The sequence below is a fragment of the Budorcas taxicolor genome, chromosome 5 (assembly GCF_023091745.1).
Source record: "Budorcas taxicolor isolate Tak-1 chromosome 5, Takin1.1, whole genome shotgun sequence".
NCBI classification, from domain to species: Eukaryota; Metazoa; Chordata; class Mammalia; order Artiodactyla; family Bovidae; genus Budorcas; species Budorcas taxicolor.
The window spans coordinates 73,882,132-73,906,748 of NC_068914.1; the positions used below are offsets into that span (position 1 = coordinate 73,882,132).

The 24,617-nt window shown below is 38.1% G+C and overlaps 1 protein-coding gene across 1 annotated transcript; it reads right to left on the bottom strand.

Moving 5' to 3' along the window:
* Positions 1-396: 396 nt before the first annotated feature.
* TMPRSS12 (transmembrane serine protease 12) lies at positions 397-23,631 on the bottom strand. Its single transcript, XM_052640546.1, has 5 exons — positions 23,444-23,631; positions 22,538-22,735; positions 15,005-15,273; positions 6,474-6,616; positions 397-648 (listed from the first exon to the last, which is right to left on the bottom strand). The coding sequence occupies exons 1-5, from the start codon at positions 23,629-23,631 to the stop codon at positions 397-399; spliced, it is 1,050 nt and encodes a 349-aa protein (XP_052496506.1).
* Positions 23,632-24,617: the final 986 nt, after the last annotated feature.

Sequence of the window (24,617 nt, forward strand, 5' to 3'; positions counted from 1 at the left end):
ATATATCATACAACCAAATGTTTTTGAATAAAATAAAACCTAACTTAAAAGTTTTGATTAATTTAACAAAAACCAACTTTTCTTTTAACTATTAGCTCTTTATTATTTGACATTTATATACATAAAGTATATATTTAGCTGTTTATACAAACTCTAGGAAGATGTTCCAAATGCAAAATTATGATTATAAAGTATAACAAATATATCAAGAAGGAATGTGATAAGTGAGTGCCAAATCTGTAATCACTTATCTAATATGTCACAATCCTTTTATTCCAAAAAATGTTCACATGAGAACTCTAAAATGGGCAATTATTTGTCAAAAGAATAAATGATTTTCATTATGTAGAACATGGAAAGGGACACGATGCAAAATAAAGATTCTTCAGAATTTTTTTATGGAGTTGCAAGTAAGACAGCAGAACCTAAGGCTATAAGGACCTGTCCAAGTAGAATATTTATGTTAAATGTGCCTTTATTGCTTGACTGGTAGAGTTGCTCTGTCAGCCACTTTTGGTTGAAGGATGGTGCGCTATAGACACCAGGAAAATTTTTTCGACCACAGCCATATCCGTAACTGGTAATTCCCATTACAAAATATCGTTTACGTTCTGGTAGGTAGCACATTAATGGTCCACCACTATCACCCTATTAAAAAAGTCCCAAAATAGTATTAGTTACTTCCAGTAGTCTTTAAACAACAATAAATCTGGAATAAATTAATCACATTAATTATATATTTATATAAATATACATTTTTAACTTCTAACTTATAAAGATGCATAGATTTTCAGTTTTATATTCCAACTGAAACAGGTATTCAGTCTGGCCTGTTATTTTTGAGGAACCATATAGCTGGTGGATAAATTCTCCACCTGCATAGTTTTGAACCAAAATACTATAATTGAATTGTTTGGATTTTTTAATGTAGTTACTCAGGAGGAATATAATTTAGGAGTTGTGCAAAATACTATAAATATTGTCTATTAGAATGCTTGTATTAATGCTATGTAGGAATGGTAGAACTAAGATATATAATGGATTCATTTAGGTGTGTGTGTGGTTTGCTAACTAGAGGACAGGAGTGAACGGGCATCTTGCAAGACACGGCATCTTTCTAAGTGTTGACATTAACTGGTGCAGGATCATAGGAATAAATAGCTAAGCATGCAATGCAGGAGACCGGGGTTCAATCCCTGAGTCAGAAAGATCCCCTGGAGAAGGGCATGGCAACCCACTCCAGTACTCTTGGCTGGAGAATTCCATGGACAGAGGAGCCTGGTGGGTTACAGTTCATGGGATCACAGAGTCAACATGACTGAGCAGCTAACATTTAATAGTATTAAAATGACAAATCTTTGTCATAGTTTATACTAGACTGTTAATACACCAAAACACCATTACTGAAGAGTATTAATCATTCAAAACAATAAGGACACTGAGATAACTGTTTAATGCTTAAAGTTTAAGGACCGAGTTTCTAAGGTGTTTTCAAATTCTCTATATAAGGAAAGCATTAAAAAATTATTTTTTGACGATGAGAATGTTTCATTTATGAATGCAATTAAATTAGATTGATTTCTTCTATTCAGTAAGATTTTTAAGGAAAAGGATACCGGAAAGATAAACCCTGAAGAGCAGAAATCAAAATGAGTAGGAAAAGATCAGAGCATGGGACACTGTTTGGGAGTGATGTGCTGGTAGATTTAGATGCAGTGAAGAAAAAAGAGGAATAAATAAAGATTTAAAAGCCACAAGGGACAAAACAAAAAACAGATACATTTGATTTTGTAAAAAAAAATCAAACATGGGAATTCGCTGGTGGTCCAATGGTTGAGAATCCACCTGCTGATACAAGGGACATGGGTTTGAGCCCTGGTTCTGGAAAATTTCACAAGGTGCAGGGCAACTAAGCCTGTGTGCCACAACTACTGAGCCTGCTCTAGAGCCTGCATGCTGCACCTACTGAAGCCTGCACCCGCTAGAGCCTGTGCCCTGCGACAAGAGAAGCCACTCCGGTAAGAAGCCTGTGCACTGCAACTGGAGAGCGTCCCACGCTCGCTGGGACCAGAGGAGCCCATGTGCAGAAAGAAGACCCAGGGCAGCCAAAACAGACAGTGAGATATGTTAAAGACACGATGGGACTTCCCTGGTGGTCTAGTGGCTAAGATTCTGTGCTCCCACCCAGGGGGCCTGAGTTCAATCCCTAGTCAGGGAAATAGATCCCACTTCCCAGATCTGAGAGTTCAATTGCCACAACTAAAGATCCTGCAATGAAGGTTGAAGATCCCCGAGTGCCACAATTTAGACCTAGAGCAGCCAAGTAAATAAAAAAAAAAAAAAAAAATCAAAGACAGCCCTTCCCTGGTGGCCCAGTGGTGAAGAATCTGCTTGCCAGTGCAGGAGACACGGGTTGATCCTTAGTCAAGGAAGACCCCACATGCTGTGGAGAAACTAAGCCCATGTACCAGAACTACTGAGCGTGTGCGCTAGATCCTGGGAGCTGCATGTGCTGAGCCACGTGCCACAACTACTGAAGTCTGCATGCCTAGAGCTCTTGCTGTGCAACAAGAGAAGCACCACAATGGGAAGCCTGCACACTGCAACGAAGAGTAGCTCCTACTCAACAACTAGAGTAAAGCCTGCGTAGCAATGAAGACCCAGCACAGCCAAAAACAAAATTGTTTTTAAAAATCATTAAACGAAACAGAAACAAACCACAGACATGGAAAATAAACTTATGATTACCAGAGGGGAAAGGCATATAGAGAGGAATAAATTATTTAGAAGTATGGGATTCACAGATACAAACTGCTATACATAAAATAGATAAGCAACAAGGATTTCAGTATCTTGTCATAACAATAATGGAAAATAATCTGGAAAAGTATACACATATTACTGAATCAATTTGCTGTACACCTGAAACTAATACAGTATTGAAAATCAACTGTATTTCTATTTTAAAAAAGATAGACAATAACAAGTGCTGACAAGGATGTGGAGAAATTAGAAACCCAGATAATCATGATGGTGTGATCATTCACCTAGAGCCAGACATCCTGAAATGTGAAGTCAAGTGGGCCTTAGGAAGTATAACTAGGAACAAAGCTAGTGGAGGTGATGGAATTCCAGTTGAGCTATTTAAAATCCTAAAAGATGATGCTGTGAAAGTGCTGCACTCAATATGCCAGCAAATTTGGAAAACTCAGCAGAGGCCACAGGACTGGAAAAGATAGTTTTCATTCCAATCCCAAAGAAAGGCAATGCCAAAGAATGCTCAAACTACCGCACAATTGCACTCATCTCACTTCCCTGGTGGCTTAGAGGTTAAAGTGTCTGCCTGCAATGAGGGAGACCTGGGTTCGATCCTTGGGTTGGGAAGATCCTTTGGAGAAGGAAATGGCAACCCACTCCAGTATTCTTGCCTGGAGAATCCCATGGACAGAGGAGCCTGGTGGGCTACAGTCCACGGGGTCGCAAAGAGTAGGACACGACTGAGCGACTTCACTTTCACTTTCACGTACTAGCAAAGTAATGCTCAAAATTCTCCAAGCCAGGCTTCAACAGTACATGGACTGTGAACTTCCAGATGTTCAATCTGGTTTTAGAAAAGGCAGAGGAACCAGAGATCAAATTGCCAACATCTGCTGGATCATCGAAAAAGCAAGAGAGTTCCAGAAAAACATCTATTTCTGCTTTATTGACTATGCCAAAGCCTTTGACTGTTTGGATCACAATAAACTGTGGAAAATTCTGAAAGAGAAAGGAATATCAGACCACCTGACCTGCCTCTTGAGAAATCTGTATGCAGGCCAGGAAGCAACAGTTAGAACTGGACATGGAACAACAGACTGGTTCCAAATAGGAAAAGGAGTATGTCAAGGCTGTAAATTGTCACCCTGCTTATTTAACTTCTATTCAGAGTACATCATGAGAAACCCTGGGCTGGAAGAAGCATAAACTGGAATCAAGATTACTGGGAGAAATATCAATAACCTCAGATATGCAGATGACACCATCCTTATGGCAGAAAGTGAAGAACTAAAGAGCCTCTTGATGAAAGTGGAAGTGGAGAGTGAAAAAGTTAAAGCTCAACATTCAGAAAACTAAGATCATGGCATCTGATCCCATCACTTCATGGCAAATAGATGGGGACCCAGTGGAAACAGTAGCAGACTTTATTTTGGGGGGCTCCAAAATCACTGCAGATAGTGATTGCAGCCATGAAATTAAAAGACACTTACTCCTTGGAAGGAAAGTTATGACCAACCTAGACAGCATATTAAAAAGCAGAGACATTACTTTGCCAACAAAGGTCCGTCTAGTCAAGGCTATGGTTTTTCTAGTAGTCATGTATAGATGTGAGAGTTGGACTATAAAGAAAGCTGAGTGCTGAAGAATTGATGCTTTTGAACTGTGGTGTTGGAGAAGACTGTTGAGAGTCCCTTGGACTGCAAGGAGCTCTAATCAGTCCATCCTAAAGGAAATATTCATTGGAATAGTCATTGGAAGGACTGATGTCAAGCTGAAACTGCAATATTTTGGCCACCTGATACAAAGAGCTGACTCATTTGAAAAGACCCTGATTCTGGGAAAGACTAAGGCGGAAGAAGAAGGGGACAACAGAGGATGAGATGGTTGGATGGCATCACCAACTCAATGAACATGAGTTTGAGTAAACTCCGGGAGTTGGTGATGGACAGGGAGGCCTGGCGTGCTGCAGTCCATGGGGTCTCAAAGAGTCAGAATTGACTGAGCGACTGAACTGAACTGATACATTGCTGAGATGGCCAAAAGGCACATGAAAAGATGCTCAACATCACTAATTATCAATGTTAGAGAAATGCAAATCAAAACTACAATGAAGTATCATCTCACACCAGTCACAATGGCTATCATCAGAAAATCTACAAAGAGTAAATACTGGAGAAGGTGTGGAGAAAAGGGAACTCTTCTACACTGTTAGTGGGAATGTAAATTGGTATAGCTACTGTGGAGAACAGTATAGAGGTTCCTTTAAAAATTAAAACTAGAACTACCATATGACTCAGCAATCCCACTCCTGGGCATACACCTAGAGAAAAATATATTTCAAAAAGATTACATGTACTGCAATGTTCGTTGCATCACTGTTTATAATAGCCTAGACACAGAAACAACCTACGTGTTCATCAACAGAGGAATGGATAAAGACTATGTGATACACATATACAATGGAATATTACTCAGCCATTAAAAAAGTAATGCTATTTGCAGCAACATGGATGAACCTAGAGACTGTCATACTGAGTGAAGTCAGACACAGACAAATATATGATATTGCTTATATGTGAAATCTGAAAAAAAGGAGTACAAATGAACTTGGTTACAAAACAGAATTAGAGTCACAGATGTAGCAAATGAACTTATGGTTAACAGGGGATCAGAGAGCAGGGGTAAATTGGGAGATTGGGATTAACATATACCCACGACTAAATTTAAAGCAGATAACTAGAGAACCTGCTGTATAGCATAGGGAACTCTACTCAACATTCTGTAATGACCTATATGAGGAAAGAACCTTTAAAAAGTGAATATACATGTGTGTGTGTATATATACATAACTGATTCACTTTGCTCTATACCTGAAACTAACACAACATTGCAAATCAAGTATATTCCAATAAAAAACAGAAGAAGTCTCATATTGTTGCATAAGAATGTAAAATGGTGTAGGCACTTTGGAATACAGTTTGACAGTTCTTTAAAATGTTAAGAATTGACTCAGCAGTTCCACTCCTAGGTAGAATTTCCAAGAGAAATAAAAACATACTTACACATAAAAACATGTACACAAATATTTATAGCCATGTTATTTGTAATAGCCAAAAAAGCAGAAATAGCTTAAATGTCCATCTACAAATGGATAGATGAATAAAATGTGACATATCCAAACTATGGTGTATTATTTGGCAATAAAATGAATAAGGTATTAATACATGCTATAATGGAGACGAACTTAAAAACATTATGCTAAGTAAAAGAACGTAGTCACAAAAGACCACAAATTGAATGATCCTGTTCATAGGAAACTTCCAGAATAGGCAAATCTCTACAGACTAATGGTTGCCTTAATGGGAAGAGTTTTTTTTTTGGGGGGGGGGGGTGACAAAAGTGTTCTAAAAATTAGATTATGGTAATGGTTCACTACTCTAAATATAAAATCCCCCAATGAGTTTTATACTTTAAATGGGTGAATTGTAAATTGTATCTCAATAAAGGTGGTAATGAAAAAAAAAGATTCAAGGCAAATATTTCTTAGATTGATCATGATTGTAGAAACCAAGGAATTAGGCAAGCATGGAATAGTTAAAAAGGAGAAAAATAATTAAGACTTGAGAATTAAGACTTCACCAGAAAGTGATCAAAGACTTGTTCAAGTTCCTTTCTGTCTTTAGAAAATATTGATAAGGAAAAGTATTTGGTCTTACCCTGCAAGAATCAAAAATTCCATCTTCATCACCTGCACAAAATGAAGTGTTAGGAACTATACCCCCATAGCTCCTCTCAGAATTACAGAAACTTCGAGAAATATAATGCACTTCTGCTTCATGTAACTCTTTGGTAACATTACCTATTAACAACAACAAAAAAAAAATACCAGTTAAATTATTTTGGAGAGCAGACATTTTGACAGCAATATAAAATGTTCATGTTCAACAGGTTTTCTTTCCATAGTGACTGATTGAACAATTATGTAAAATTGTATCCAGATATGTATGCATGTATGAATGCCTGGAGATACGGTGAAAGAAAGTCGACCAAGTCTTAATGATAGTTATCTCTGGATAGTAGGAATTTCAGGTTACTTTTTTAAAAATCTTTGCTCTCTTATGTTTCTTGGAGGTCTCACAGAAGGATCTGTAGTGTTACAAAATAAAACTATAAAGATTATCAAGGGCTAAAGAGGTAAATGGGGTCGCAAAGAGTCAGACATGACTGAGCAACTGAACTGAACTGAGAGAGGTAAATGCTGAGATCAGTCTTATGTCGTAAGTTGCGAATAATTTTAATTAAGTTTTCTAATGACGCTGTCTTGCAAAATGTTGAATGTGAAAATAAAGCAGATTTCTAATTCATGTACTCCCCTAACTTCTCTGCTTATTCTTGAACATAAAGTGGTTCTTTGCTACAGAAAAGATAGGAAGATATAAGAGAACACTTCAGATTATTCTAAGATTTATCCACAGAAAAGCTACTGTAACAGCAGCATCTGATACCATCAGGCTGTCTCAGAATTGCAGTTGTCATATGTGGAAGCTGAATATTTTATGTGTGCCACATTCTTCCTTAGCTTTTCAAGTAATAGACATTTTCCCCTTTACTGCAAGTGGGAAAATGACCAAACTGTTCCATTCACAGAATTCCATTCTCCTGGAATTAGTCTAGAGGTGATTATATTTGGTATAAGCCTTGTCAATTGGAATACTTATCCAGCTTTTTTAACTGGAGGTGCCAGAGAAGAATCTGTTTCACCCTAGTCACATGATTAGTTATTAATATAAGTTCAAATCAGCCTGCAGCCATACTTCCACATTTATGAGGACAGGCAGCCTGAGGAAGTTAAAGTCAACATGGATAGAGAATAAGAAAAGGAAATAAAAATAAAGTATATCTAATGACATCCAAATTCCTGGATCAAGGCTTCCTAGAGGAAAGATGCATTTCTACCCTTTGTTTTCAAATAATTAAAGTAATACTGGCTGTATACAAAAGAGTATATGTAACATAGACGTTAACCAGATATAATAATGAAATCAACATCTGTAAACCTACCACCTGATTTATGAACAATACTAATCCAATGTGATATTGGTGTAGGGTTATTCAAAATAACTAGAGATTTTTGAAGTAAATAGGAGAAAGAGAGTCCAGGAATAGATGCCTGTGTTTTCTGTTCTGTTCCACTGGTTACTTAGAATATCCTTGCACAAATACAATACTGATCAATTACAAACACCCTCTTCCAAAAACACAAGAGAAGACTCCACACATGGACACCACCGGATAGTAAATACCGAAATCAGATTGATTATATTCTTTGCACAAAGATGGAGAAACTATATATATAGTCAGCAAAAACAAGACCGGGAGCTGACTGTGGCTCAGACCACGAACTCCTTATTGCCAAATTCAGACTTATATTGAAGAAAGTAGGGAAAACCACTAGACTATTCAGGTATGACCTAAATCAGATCCCTTATGATTATACACTAGAAGTGACAAACAGATTCAAGGGATTAGATCTGATAGAGTGCCTGAAGAACTATGAACAGAGGTTCTTGACATTGTACAGGAGGCAGTGATCAAGACCATCCCCAAGAAAAAGAAATGCAAGAAGGCAAAATGGTTGTCTGAGGAGGCCTTACAAACAGCTGAGAAAAGAAGAGAAACAAAAAACAAAGGAGAAAAGGAAAGATATACCCATTTGAATGCAGAGTTCCAAAGAGGAGAGATAAGAGAGCCTTCCTCAGTGATCAGTGCAAAGAAATAGAGGAAAACAATAGAATGGGAAAGACTAGAGATCTCTTCAAGAAAATTAGAGATACCAAGGGAATATTTCATGCAAAGATGGACACAATAAAGGACAGAAATGGTATGGACCTAACAGAAGCAGATAAGAAGAGGTGGCAAGATTACACAGAAGAACTATACAAAAAAGATCTTCATGACTTAGATAGCCATGATGTTGTGATCACTCACCTAGAGCCAGACATCTTGGAATGCAAAGTCAAGTGGGCCTTAGGAAGCATCACTATGAACAAAGCTAATGGAGGTGATGGAATGCCCACTAAGCTATTTCAAACCCTAAAAGATGATGCTGTGAAAGTGCTGCACTCAATATGCCAGCAAATTTGGAAAACTCAGCAGTGGCCACAGGACTGGAAAAGGTCAGTTTTCAAAATGCCAAAGAATGCTCAAACTACTGCAGAATTGCACTCATCTCACACACTAGCAAAGTAATACTCAAAATTCTCAAGCCAGGCTTCAGCAGTACATGAACCATGAACTTCCAGATGTTCAATCTGGTTTTAGAAAAGGCAGAGGAACCAGAGATCAAATTGCCAACATCTGCTGGATCATCAAAAAAGCAAGAGAGCTCCAGAAAAACATCTCCTTCTGCTTTACTGACTAGGCCAAAGCCTTTGACTGTGTGGATCACAACAAACTGTGGAAAATTCTGAAAGAGATGGGAATATCAGACCACCTGGCCTGCCTCTTGAGAAATCTGTATATAGGTCAGGAAGCAACAGTTGGAACTGGACATGGAACAACAGACTGGTTCCAAATCGGGAAAGGCTGTATATTGTCGCCCTGCTTATTTGACTTATATGCAGAGTACATCATGAGAAACGCTGGGCTGGAGGAAGCACAAGCTGGAATCAAGATTGCTGGGAGAAATACCAATAACCTCAGATATGCAGATGACACCACCCTTATGGCAGAAAGTGAAGAACAACTAAAGAGCCTTTTGATGAGGGCAAAAGAGAGTGAAAAAGTTGACTTAAAGCTCAACATTCAGAAAACAAAGATCATGGCATCTGGTCCCATCACTTCATGGGAAATGGATAGGGAAACAATGGAAACAGTGAGAGACTTTATTTTGGGGGGCTCCAAAATCATTGCAGATGGTGACTGTAGCCATGAAATTAAAAGACGCTTGCTCCGTGGAAGAAAAGTTATGACCAACCTAGACAGCATATTAAAAAGCAGAGACATTACTTTGCCAACAAAGGTCTGTCTAGTCAAAGCTATGGTTTTTCCAGAAGTTATGTATGGATGTGACAGTTGTACTATAAAGAAAGCTGAGCACCAAAGAATTGGTGCTTTTGAACTGTGGTGTCGGAGAAGACTGTTGAGAGTCCCTTGGACTATGAGGCGCTCCAACCAGTCCATCCTAAAGGAAATAAGTCCTGAATATTCATTGAAAGGACTGATGCTAAAGCTGAAACTCCAATATTTTGGCCACCTGATGCGAAGAGCTGACTATTGGAAAAGACCCTGATACTGGGAAAGATTGAAGGTGGGAGGAGAAGGGGACAACAGAGGATGAGATGGTTGGATGCCATCACTGAGTCAATGGACATGAGTTTGAGTAAACTTCCCTGGTTATAGACAGAGAAGCCTGGCATCCATGGGGTCACAGAGAGTCGGACACAACTGAGTGACTGAACTGATATACATTATTATATAGTTATAAGGATTTAAGATTATTATTTCTTCTTTGACATAGGAGCTATTTAGTAGTATATTTTAAATTTTTCAAATGTGTGATTTAAATTTTGGGGGGTCATTTTTAAAGAAGCTTTATTTATGTTTAATTTACATAACAATTCTCACACTGTAAGAAAGCAGCTCAATGATTTTTTGTAAATTTATACCAGGCCCACATCCAGTTTTAGGATACTTCCACTCCAATGAGTCCTCTCCATGCCAACTGCAGTCAGTTCTCACCTCTAGGCTCACCCTCAGAAAATGACTGATAGGATTTCTGTCTCTGTAGGTTTGCCTTTTCTAGGAATTTTGTATAAATATATCAGTTGATCATAAACATAAGTTGGGTTGTTTCGGGGGTTTTTTGGACTCTGTATTGTGTTCCATTGATCTCTGCTATGTTTAACCAACCAGCACTGCCGAAATACAAAGGGCCATAAGAGACTACTACAAGCAAATATACACCAATAAAATGGATACCTTAGAAGACATGGCAAATTCTTAGAAAGGTACAATCTCTCAAGACTGAACCAAAAAGAAACCAAATTTGAATTAACAGTACTGAAAGTGAATCAGTAATTTAAAAACTCCCAGCAAACAAACAAATATCCAGGACCAGATGGCTTCACAGTTGAATTCTACAGATATCACAAAAAAGAAAAAATTATAGGGCAGTATCACGGATGAACATAAATGCAAAAATCCTTAACAAAATACTAGCAAACAGAGTCTAACAATGCATTAGGAGAATCATATATCATGACCAAGTGGGATTCAGCCCAGGGATGCAAGGATTTTCCAAGGTCCGAAAATTGATCAGTTTGGTACATTGTATTAACAAATTGAAAAATAAAAACAATATGACCATCTCAATAGATACAGAAGAATTTTTATAAAATTCAACATCAGTTTACAATAAGAGCTCTCCAGAAAGTGAGCATAGAGGGAACATACTTCAACATAATAAACGCTATAACTAACATCATACTCAATGGTGAAAAGCTAAAAGCATTTCTTCTAAGATGAAGAACAAGACAAGGATGCTCACTCTTGCCACTTTTATTCAACATAGTTTTGGAAGTCTGAGTCACAGCAGTTGAAGAGGAAAAAGAAAGAAAAGGAATCCAGATTGGAAAGGAAGAAGTAAAACTGTCATTATCTGCAGATGACATGATACTACACATAGAAAATTCTAAACATGCTACCAGAAAATAAATCAGTACCATACTGTCCTAATGGCTGTAGTTTTTAGTATTAGGCAAATTTAAATTAGGTAGAGTAACTTAGTTTTGTTGTTCTTCAAAAAACTTTTTGACTATTCTAGGTTCTTTGCCTTTCCATATACATTTTAGGATCAACTTGTCAAGTGAAGTGAAGTCGCTCAGTCGTGTCCGACTCTTTGCGACCCCATGGACTGTAGTCTACCAGGCTCCTCTGTCCATGGGATTTTCCAGGCAATAGTCCTGGAGTGGAATGCCATTTGTATGAAAAACCTTGCTGGGATTTTGATAGGGATTGCATTGAAAATATGGGTCAATCTGAGGATAATAGCCATATTAACAATATTGAGTCTTTGAATCCATGAATGTCGTATGTCTTTCCATTTATTAGGTCTTCTTTAATTTCCCTGTGTAACATTTTGTAGTTTTAAGTATACATGTTTTGCACATTTTTAGTTTTTTTTTAAATCTTAATTGGGATTCATTGAGCTTCTTTATTATAAATTAAAGTTTTGTGTTGTTTTTCTTTTTCCATGAAATTCAGGTTGTTTGGGGCTATTATTTTCTTCAGCTATTTTTTTGTCCCCATTTTTTCTCTCTTTCCTTTCCAGAAATCCCACTATATGCATGCTGGTATACCTGATGTTGTGCCACAGGCCTCTCTGAGTGTGTTTATTTTTCTTCAAGAATTTTTTCTCTGTTTTCTCCAGATTATATTATTTCTGTTTCTGTAGTTTAAATTCACAGATGCTCTCTTGTGCCATATCAAATCTCTAGAATTTCCATTTGGTTCTTTTTTAAATTGTTTATTTCTCCACAGGCATTCCCTATTTGTTAAGTCATTGTCATCATGTTTTTAATTCTTTGGATAATAATTTCTGTTTAATTTGTCAAACTATTTAAAGTGCTTCTTTGAAGTCTTTGCTGTATTCAACATCTAAACCTGTCCAGAGTCAGTGTCTATTGACTACTTTTTCCCCCTGAATATAGGGGGAAAATATAGGTCACATTTCTGGTTTTTTTTTTTTCTTAGTTTTTTGGATGTCTTACAGTATTTCTGTTGAAAACTTTGCATTTTCAGATTAATGTACTGTAACAACTCTGGGTTTTGTTTCTCTTCTCAACAAAGTTGTTGTGTTTTCTTAAAAATAACTTGCTGGACTTAAATTGTAGAATCTGTGTGTCCCACATTGTGTGACTGTTGATGTCTCTGCTCAGTTTTTTAATTCTGATTTTTACCTTTTAAGCTGCCTTCACAGGGCTTACCCATGTGTCTGCATAGTTTACTTATCAGTTAATGATTTTGGCTTTCATCCTCTGCTGATGAATCTATGTATGGTTTGGGGAGTGTGTTCAGAGTTCAGTCAGATTTCAACTCTGCCTTGATTTTCACTTTATGCTAAGCTCTCTCAGGTTTTTTTTCCCCACATGTGTATACATGTATGTTTTCCAGTAAACCAAGGATGTTTGGAGAGCTTATCTAGCCATTCTGTAGCTGTCTCATTTTGAGGTTCTTCTTGTCAAATTTCTGATCTTTTCCACTCCTGGCTGCATCTAGGATCACAATCCCAGACCAGCAGAGCTGTTTGTTTCCCCTCTTCATCTCTTGCTGCGTCCAATACTTGTTTAAGATTTATTTTTTTTAATTTTTTAGTTTTTTGAATCAATTACTTTTATTGACAGTGCTACTGGCCTGGATTATCAACTACTACTCCAAATCAAGTCCATATCCTTTGGTAGCAAGATCCTTTTTCCTCATGATCCTCATGATCTTGGTAAAGCTATTACACTGACTGATCAGAAAGGGAGTTAGGAGCAGCCGCAGCAAGAAAACTACAAGTTCCTCTTTTTACCCAAATTTCTAGATGCTTATAATAAACAAATACTCCTCAATTTATTGTGCATTTTTATTTCTAGGGCTCTGAAATGGTTGCTTTTGACAGTTTTTGAGTTTTTTTTCCAATTTGTGCTTATGTTGGGGGATGAGGATTTGCCAACCTCCTTATTCCATCATATTCCCATCTCTCTTATTTCTAAATTAATTGTAATCACAGTATATAGTTTGTACATTACCTGTCCTTCAAACTTGGAGATTTTCTTTATGGCCTAGTAAGCAGTCAGTTGTTATAAAGGTTCTACCTGTACTTGAAAAGATAAAAGTGTCTGATTTTGGGGTGCAGAATTTTCTGATTTGGCTATTAAATCAAACTTGCTAATTCAAACATTATAATTTTATTATTATTTTTTTTACAACCAACACTTTTATTTGCATTTATTTTTTGCGGTATTTATTCCTAGGCTGTAAGTTTTTCTTTCTTCAGTTTCTTCTGGGATATCTTTTTCCTTCTGTGCAACCTCCTTATCTGGTTTAGGAACAATCTGTTCTTTTTCGGTAAGGATCATCTCAATATGACAGAGTTCATGTAGGGGTTGATCCAACTGTGAATTCTCTAAGTCCTGTGCCACGTCTTGGGGGCTTTGTTCACCTGGATGTGCTCAGTGACCAGAGAATCTACATCTAAGCCCTTAAGTTCAGCATGACTCTGCATTGTTGAGCATGTGCAGTAAACTTTCAGCACTCTTTTTTGGCCGCTGACCCTGCGTCCAGCCCCACTGTTTGGCCTGTGCATACCTCCAGCTCCACCGTTGTAACGACAGAATGGCACACATTGCTTCTTTAAAGTGACATCCTCAGATACTTGCTGGCTTTTTGGATGTGCATACCCTTTATGGCCTGGGCAGTTCTACAAATGTTCTTAAAGTGAACACGAACATTTGAACCTCCTGATTTGCATGATTTTGTGGGGTTTTCTGGGTCGAGTGAATAGAGCACCATTTTTAGAGGTCACTTCAGGCCGCTTACTGGAAAGGCAAACATTATAAATCTTTACTAATTTTCCATCTGCTTAATATGCCAATAATAAAAGAGTTGTGTGAAAATTCCCTACTATCATAAGGAAGTTATAATGTTTGTCATACAATTCTATTTTTCTTTAATATTGTCTGCAGAGACTGTTTTCTATGTTTTTTTATTCCTTCCATTAGTTCAGATAGTCAATTTTTTGTGCACCTTTGTGCACTATAGAAAATACATAGCAATCAACCTGTTTGATACTAAACAGTACACTAAATAAAAAGGATACTAAATTTGATTCCTGATAGCCAGAAGCTTATCGTTTAAGATAAGCAAATCTGCCACAGAACTTGCTTTATCACCTAGGAGTCTCAGAAACTATAGAAACACTTGGAACCATCATTCTCTCTGAGAAAGTCTAAAAGTTTAAGTGTCTTGGCATGTAGGCGTGTATAACAAAAGAAGTCTCTATTTCTGCTTTGGAAGATAAATTTCTCTCTCCCACAAGGAAGAAAAAAACATAGAAAATTAAAACACATTTTCTTTTCACTGGTTTATAAAGACCTACTGTTTAAACTCATGATATAAAGAGATATAAAGACATACATAAAAGAATTCACCCTCTGCCAATTATCAGGAAAATCTGTATCAGCAAAATTCAGATTATAATTACCTTCTTCTTTTGTTCTTCCCCAGCCACTTATAAAACATGTTGTGTTTCTGTTTAGTCTTTGGAAAACACCAAAAGGTAGACAAATAGGCTGAATGTAATTATTATAACGCACTGCTTTTTTTAAGTGAAAAAGTGCAATATCGTTATTGTAAGACTCCACGTTGAAGTCTGGGTGGATAATGACTGCATTAACTTGGATCTTCTTGCTGTGTGGCTCTCTCCCTCTTATATTATTAGTTCCAATCACAGCTCTCCACATTACAGGATTTCTGAAAGAAAGTAAATGCTTTTGTTATAAACATGTTTATTTAAGCAAATATTCTTTTTCTCCCACTAGTTTTTGTTTTCCTCAGGTTAGATTAATAATAAAAAAAAATTAATCCTACTTTCATCTGACAAAGTCATACGAAGGAAAAACCTAACTACTGTGATGTAGAAAAGGAGAAAAAGATCAGTGGAACAGAAAGTCTCAAACAGATTCAAGTACCTGAGAATTTAATATATGGTAGCAGTTCTTATCAATGGACAAATGGATGAATTATTCAATAAATGATATTGGAACTAACAAACAAGTTAGAAAAGTGAAATAAAATTAAATCTCTGAAAAATATTAAACAGTAAAATAAACTCCAAATGGATTAAATATTTAAATACACAGATCTTTTAAATAAAGACTTATATTTCAGAGATACATAAAGTGGTATGTCTGAGATTTCTTTCAAAATAATTGAAGGGGGAGTTGGCAAGAATAAAGATGAAATAAGATCAGGCATGAGCTGATGAACTGAAGCTGCATAATATGTATTGGGAATTCACTAAACTATTTACTTTTTAACATTTTTGAAATCCTTGAATAAAACATTTGGATATTAAGTTAGGATGAGAGGCTTAAAACTTAAACCAGACAGAAAATATAGATGAATATACAACTTTGATGTTGGGAAGGACTTTATATATTCCACTGGACTGTATCTTTGTGAGAAAGGACTTTATAAAGCAAGACACTAAATGTAAAAGAAGCAACTAATGGATCTCAAACTACCGCACCATTGCACTCATCTCACATGCTAGTAAAGTAATGCTCAAAATTCTCCAAGCCAGGCTTCAGCAATACGTGAACTGTGAACTTCCAGATGTTCAAGCTGGTTTTAGAAAAGGCAGAGGAACCAGAGATCAAATTGCCAACATCCGCTGGATCATGGAAAAAGCAAGAGAGTTCCAGAAAAGCATCTATTTCTGCTTTACTGACTATGCCAAAGCCTTTGACTGTGTGGATCACAATAAACTGTGGACAATTCTGAGAGAGATGGGAATACCAGACCACCTGACCTGCCTCTTGAGAAACCTATATGCAGGTAAGGAAGCAATAGTTAGAACTGGACATGGAACAACAGTCTGGTTCCAAATAGGAAAAGGAGTGCGTCAGGGCTGTATATTGTCACCCTGCTTATTTAACTTATATGCAGAGTACATCATGAGAAATGCTGGGCTTGAAGAAGCACAAGCTGGAATCAAGATTGCCGGGAGAAATATCAACAACCTCAGATATGCAGATGACACCACCCTTATGGCAGAAAGTGAAGAGGAACTAAAGAGCCTCTTGATGAAAGTGAAAGAGGAGAATAAAAAAGTTGGCTTAAAGCTCAACATTCAGAAAACAAAGATCATGGCATCTAGTCCCATTACTTCTTGGCAAATAGATAGGGAAACAGTGGAAACAGTGTCAGACTTTATTTTGGGGGGCTCCAAAATGACTGCAGATGGTGATTGCAGCCATGAAATTAAAAGACACTTGCTCCTTGGAAAGAAAGTTATGACCAACCTAGACAGCATATTAAAAAGCAGAGACATTACTTTGCCAACAAAGGTCCATCTAGTCAAGGCTATGGTTTTTCCAGTAGTCATGCATGGATGTGAGAGTTGAACTATAAAGAAAGCTGAGTGTTGAAGAATTGATGCTTTTGAACTATGATGTTGGAGAATACTCTTGAGAGTTCCTTGGACTGCAAGGAGATCCAACCAGTCCATCCTAAGGGAGATTAGTCCTGGGTGTTCATTGGAAGGACTGACGCTAAAGCTGAAACTCCAATACTTTGGCCACCTGATGAGGAGAGCTGACTCATTTGAAAAGACCCTGATGCTGGGAAAGACTGAGGGCTGGAGGAGAAGGGGATGACAGAGGATGAGATGGTTGGATGGCATCACCGACACAATGGACATGGGTTTGGGTGGACTCTGGGAGTTGGTGATGGACAGGGAGGACTGGCATGCTGTGGTTCATGGGGTTGTAAAGTCGGACTCAATTGAGCGACTGAACTGAACTGAACTTTTAAATAATGTTTCTTTTCTTTCTTGAATTAAATTATCTTTATTTTAAAGATAAAGATAAAATTAATTTATCTTCCTTGAATTAAAATTTTGTTTTATTGAGAAATAATTGACATACATCATTGTATAAGATTAAGGTGTACTGCATATTGGTTTGATCTACATATACTGTAAAATGATTACAATAGGTTTAATTAACATCCATAATCTCATTTATATGCAATAAAAAGAAAAGAAAAAAAATTCTTGTGATGAAAACTCTTAGGATATACTCTGTTAATAATTTTCCTGTATATCATACAGCAGTCTTAACTATACTCATCATGTTATATGTTACATTCCTAGTTCTTATTTATCTTATGATGGAAGTTTGTACCTTTGACTACCTTTCCTCCAATATCCCTTCTCCCCACAGCCTGCCTCTGGGAACAGCCACAAATCTCATCTCTTTTTCTCTAAATTTGGTGGGGATTTTTTGTTTTTCTTGGATTCTACTTATAATTGAGAACATGCAGTATGAATTTGTCTGTCAGACTTATTTCACTTAGCATGATGCCTTCAAGATCCATCCACAGTGTCACAAATGGTAGGATTTCCTCATTATTTATGGCTAAATTACACACACACACCACATTTCTTTACTTTTTTATCCATTCATCCATCGCTTGTCACTTAGAAGCTGTTGTAAATAATTCTGCTGTAAACATGGGGTGCAGATATCTTTTCGAGTTAATATTTCATTCCTTTTGGATATTGTCCCAGAGATAGAATTGCTGGATCATGTTATAGCACTATTTTTAATTTTTTGAGGACCCTCCATACTGTTTTTCAATAGTGGATGTACCAATTTACACACTCCCATATGCAGTTCACAAGTGTTCCTTTTCCTCCACATCCACACTAGCATTTGTTAGCTGTCTTTTTTCATGATGGTCATTGTAAGGTGATATTTTGTTGTGGTTTTAATTTACATTTCCCTAATGACTAGTGAGTTGAGCATCTTTTCAGGTACCTGTTGACCATTCATTTATCTTCTCTGGAAAAATATCTATTCAGATTCTATACCCATTTAAAAAATCTTATGATCCTTTGTATTTCTGTGGTATAAGTTATACTATGTCCTTTTGCATTTATAAGTTTGTTGTTTGGGTCCTCCCTCTTTTTTCCTTGGTAAGAAAGGGTTTGTCAATTTTGTCTATCTTTTCAAAGAACCAACTCTTAGTTTGGTTAATGTTTTATATATTTTTGGTATCTATTTAACACTGTGCTGATCTTTATCATTTCCTTCCTTCTAATTTTAGGTTCAGTTTCTTCTTTTTCTAGTTCCTTCAGGTACAGAGGTAGGTTCTTTATTTGGTATCATCTTCCTTCTTAATATATGCATTTATTGCCATGAACTTCTCTCTTAGAACTGCTTTTGCTGCATAAGTTGTGTTTCCATTTTTGTCTCAAAATCCTTTTTAAATTTCTCTTTTAGTTTCTTCTTTGATCCATTGGTTTCCTAGGAGAGTATTGTTTAATTTCCATGTATTCATGCATTTTCCAATTTTCCTCTTTTTATTGATTTCTACTTTCATGCTATTGTGGTCAGAGAAGCTCCTTGGTATGATTTCGGTCTCCTTGAATTTGCTGACTTGTTTTGTGGCCTAACATATGGTCTGTCATAGAAAATGTTCCATGTGTACTTGAGAAGAATGTATAATCTGCTACTGTTGGCTAGAAGGTTCTGTCTATGTCTGTTCAGTCCTTCTTGATCGATAGCATTGTTTAAATCTGCTGTTTCCTTATTGATTCTCTCTCTAGATGATCTGTCAATTGTTAAGATCTCCAACTAAAGTCCCCAACTATTACTGAATTGCTATCTATTTCTCCTTTTAACTGTTAGTTCTTGCTTTATATACTTAGACGTTCCAAAGTTGGATGCATAAATATTTACTGTTATTATATCTTCTTGATGGCTTGACCCCTTTATTATTGTTGTTCAGTCGCTAAGTTGTGTCTGACTCTTTGATGGACTACAGCACAACAGGCTTCCCTGTCCTTTATCATCTTCTGGAGTTTGCACAGATTCATGTCCATCGAGTCGGTGATGCCATCCAGCCATCTCATCCTCTGTCGTCCCCTTCTTCTCCTGCCCACAATCCCTCCCAGCATCAAAGTCTTTTCCAATGAGTCAACTCTTTGCATGAGGTGGCCAAAGTATTGGAGTTTCAGCTTCAGCATCAGTCCTTCCAATGAAAACCCAGGACTGATCTCCTTTAGAATGGACTGGTTGGATCTCCTTGCAGTCCAAGGAACTCTCAAGTCTTCTCCAACACCACAATTCAAAAGCATCAATTCTTCTGTGCTCAGTTTTCTTTATAGTCCAACTCTCACATCCATACATGACTACTAGAAAAACCATAGACTTGACTAGATGGACCTTTGTTGGCAAAGTAATGTCTCTGCTTTTTAATATGCTGTCTAGGTTGGTCATAACTTTCCTTCCAAGGAGTAAGCGTCTTTTAATTTCATGGCTGCATTCACCATCTGCAGTGGTTTTGGAGCCCCAGAAAAGAAAGTCCATCACTGTTTCCACTGTTTCTCCATCTATTTGCCATGAAGTGACGGGACCGGATGCCATGATCTTTGTTTTCTGAATGTTAAGCTTTAAGCCAACTTTTTTATTCTCCTCTTTCACTTTCATCAAGAGGCTCTTTAGTTCCTCTTCACTTTCTGCCATAAGGGTGGTGTCATCTGCATATCTGAGGTTATTGATATTTCTCCCAGCAGTCTTGATTCCAGCTTGTGCTTCTTCAAGCCCAGCATTTCTCATGATGTACTCTGCATATAAGTTAAATAAGCAGGGTGACAATATACAGCCTTGATGTACTCCTTTTCTTATTTGGAAATAAGTCTGTTGTTCCGTGTCCAGTTCTAAGTGTTGCTTCCTGACTTGCATACAGAACATGATGCATGGTGCAGCCAAAAATAAAACAAACTTTAAAAAAAGGAAGAAAAAATACGATGGCCAGAAAGCACATGGAAATATGCTCACCATCACTAATCATTAGGGATATGTGAATGAAAACCACAATGAGATACCACTTCACACTCATTCAGATATTTACCACAGTAACAGTGTAAGTAGTATAAGTAATGAACCAAGGATATGGAGACTGATATTCTGAATCTACTTCTAATCAGTGGGGAGTAGTATTGGGAGACAGAAAGAAACAAATTTAAGAGATACTGCAGAGAGTCAACTAACCCTCTGGGTAATGGAACTGTTGGTGAAACTATAATTTAAGAAAATAGAGAAGGGAAAGAATTAGAAGATTTTAAAATTTCATGTTTAAACTTTTTGAGAATGTGACTCCAATATATATGTACAGGAGGGAGCTGGAAATATGACTCAGCTGGAGAGATTTGGGAGTTACTAGCACATGATGACTCTTAAAACGAGTCTCATCTCATTTCTGAGATGAGACATCTCTCAGAAAGAGTTCAGATGATAAGGCAAGAGGATAGAAGGTGGAACTCTTGAAAATACTGTCATTTAAAACATGACAAGGACTTCCCTGGTCCAGTGGTTCAACCCCACACTTCCAATGCAGAGGGTGTGAGTTGGATCCCTGGTCAGGGAATTAAGATCCTACAAGCCACGTGGCACAGCCAGAAAGAAAGAAGAGAACAGTAATCAACTTTGCCAAATGTTATAGAGATAAAATAGGATGAGGATTGAGTGGAGCTCATTGGATTTGACATGGAGGTGGGTCTTTAATAGCATGTTCTAGCCACAAAAATCAGATTGCAACTGGGATTTTATGAGTCAATGCAGGTGAAACAAAAGGAGCCTTTTTTTCAAGGAATCTAGTAGTGAAAGGAAGAACAGGAACAGGTAGGGTTCGTTTGTTTGTTAAATAATGATGAGTTGAGCTACATGTTTGAAAGCTGTAGGGAAGAAACGAGGAAAATATTGAAAAATACTAAAGAGACAGTGAGATATAATGAAACAGCTTAGATTTGAGAATAGGTTTAAATCAATAGATTGCCACTTTACAGCAGTGTGATCTTGGGCAAGTTACCAAATCTCTCTGATCTCTGGATTCCTCAAGAGTGAAATGAAGGTAACAGCAATTTCAGAGGGCTACTGGGAGGGTTCAGTTCAGTTCAGTCGCTCAGTCATGTCCGACTTTATTTAAATACAGAATTATATGTAACATCCTTAAACAGTACCTAATCTCAGAGCAGGTCTTTGATAAATAGTTGTTTTAAGAAGGAATAAGGGACAGCTGATGGTGTAAGATTTAGAAAATGAAGGGGAACAGGAATAGAAGTGGCAGACTTTTCTGAAACAGGAGGAACTCCTAAAAAATATACTCAGTAATGTTGACTTCCTCAGCATCTTGCCCAATTCCTAGTATATAACATATATTGAGTAAATTTTTGTTGAGTGAAAAGGTAAAAATATCAATAAGATTTAGCCTTGAGAACTGTTAGGTAGAAAATTAATACTATCTTCAAATGCTTGGAAGAGGAATGAAATTGAATACACATGGCTTCAACAGGCAGAACAAAAGTCAAGACACTTATTCAGCATAAGAAAAGGCTTTCTAAGAAAAACAGCTGTACAAAATTTAAATGAGATTCTTTCCAAGGTTCATCATCACAAAAGGTATTTTAAGTAGAAAGCCAAATGGTATAGTTATGGTTATGTGTGTGGATTTCCATTCTGACACACCTGGATTTGATCCCTGATTTTGTTGCTTTCCAGGCAGGGTTTCTCTCTAGCAAAGACTGGTTGTGGGGAGTAGTGGAAATTGTGTATGACAAAATGCCTAGCTCAATGCATTAAAGAACAATTATTTCAGACTAGAGAACCCTTTATTTCAGTACTGTAAGAAGGATTCAACTATAGGACAGAGAATTGAACTAAACCCTTAAAATACCTCTATGAACTCTAAGATTCTGTGACAGTATAACACAGCTATACTATTTGATCAAGTTGGTACATCTAGTAGGTTCTGGAACCTTACTTAAAACCACTGCACCACAAACAGTCAGAGGAGGACTAGGATACAGGTTGCCCCTCTCCAAATGTGTTAGTCTCCCCACCGTGTCAAAGGAACAGACCAGTAAAGGTGCAATGTCAGGACTTAACAGCTGAGAAGAGCTTCAAAATATCCCCTAAAAGAATAAAGTAGGAATGTTCTGAATACATACGTAGCATCCTTAGTGCAGTGGGCAGCCGTGAGGACCCATCTATTTTTCACTAAGCTTCCCGCACATACATGAGCACCAGATCTGCCGGAATGAATCTGTAGGCTAACTAGCCATGGCCATGCGCCAGTTTGAGCCTCTCTGCCCCCTACAATCCGAGACCCCTTGAACATACGCATAAGTGGTGCTATTCCACAATCTAAAAATAAAAATGATATATTATTTGAACTGAACATATTATTATATGTATTAGTTTCTAATCTTAATACATTAATATAATCTTTAAATTCCTATTAAAAAACGGATAGAGCAAGCTGGATACCTAAGCTATGTCCATATTTTGACAAAAAAATCTTAGCGAGTTAAACATGATGTCAAATTGCTTACAAATAGACATCAAATAAGCTCAATTCATGAATTTTAAAACTTTACTTCTGAAAAGTTTAATGGTGAGATAAGTTTCTCTGGTCAGGTAACACATTTTTCCCTATCTGAAATGGCAACTGAGAGCTCCTGGGACTGGTGAACCAAGAGCTACAGTTTCTAATACTTGCCGTTTAACTTGTGGGGTTAATTTTTCTGAACTGTAGCCTGAAGAAGTCACCCAACAGCCCTTTCAGCTTTGAATTTCAATGAACTATTAATCTGTAAAATGGGAATGACACACCCCAGAATATTCTAAGGTGCATATACAGACGCACAAGTGTATGGCATTTCTACCGCAAGTACTACTATTACAGTCGTCATTAAAATAGAACTGCTAGGGTCTGTAAATTTTTAGGTAAAGGCAGTTGGTAAAAACAGAAAAGGAGGGCCCCAGATTCAAACACTACTTAAAATGGGACAAACAAAGAAAGGGCGACTGACTGAAGAAGAGACTAGATACTGCCCTTTGAGTCCAACTCTTCCTGTTCCCGGGCCTCGCGCGCCTTCTGACCTCTGGGCCTCCTAGTCACGGCCTCAGGCCACCCCAGACTGCCAGCCTGTTCCCGCGAGGAGCCGCGCCTACTCCTTTCAGAGAAGAGCGAGTAGTGTTCTGAGCATATGAGAGCGCTCGCCAGAAACAACGGCGCTGCGCTCAGGAGCCCCAGCGCCATGTCTGAACTCCCGGTGGGCAAGATGGCGGCAGGCATTTCTTGCCGGCTCCCGCCTCGCCGCGAGCTCCGGGGCCTGCGGCCTAGGTAATGTGGTTTGCGAGGTGGGAGAGAGGGGGGTGGAAGGCGGTGGCGAGGCGCGCGCGGGGCGGCGGGGAAGGACTGTGCACGTGAAGTAGGCTAGGAGCCATACGTGAGGCCTGTGAGGCTGTCGAGAGAACCTGGAAGAGTCAGGCCTCCCCCTTGTTCTAGTTACCGGACAGACGGAGTATCTCGCCCTCAGCCAGCGTCTGGGGATTCGCTGATGAGACCCTCCTGAGCCAGATCTACACGCTTAGACGGTACTGTAAGACAGTTGTGGTAAGAAGGGAGCTGCTGGAACCACTGGAGGGCGCTGCTAGCTCAGATTTCCAGGGCCAGGAAGGCTTCCAGAAGGAAGAGCATCTAAGCTGAAGTGGGTAAGCTGGAGAAGGGAGCCGTAAAGCAGAAGGCAGACAAGTACGGAGGTGGGGATCTGAGGCCAGTTTCAGCTGTACACATTGATCTTACTATAGTTTTATAGTAGTTTACCTTCAACTGATCATCTTAGGGTGAGCTGATAGAATCAAATTTCAGTTCAGTTTAGTTCAGTCACTCAGTCGTGTGCGATTCTTTGTGACCCCATGAACCGCAGCACGCCAGGCCTCGCTGTCCATCACCAACTCCCCGAGTTTACTCAAACTCACGCCCGTTGAGTCAGTGATGCCATCTAACCATCTCATCCTCTGTCGTCATCTTCTCCTCCCGCCCTCAATCTTTCCCAGCATCAGGGTCTTTTCAAATGAGTCAGCTCTTTGTATCAGGTGGCCAAATTATTGGAGTTTCAGCTTCAACATCAGTCCTTCCAGTGAACACCCAGGACTGACTTTCTTTAGGATGGACTGGTTGGATCTCCTTGCTGTCCAAGGGACTCTCAAGAGTCTTCTCCAGCACCACAATTCAAAAGCATC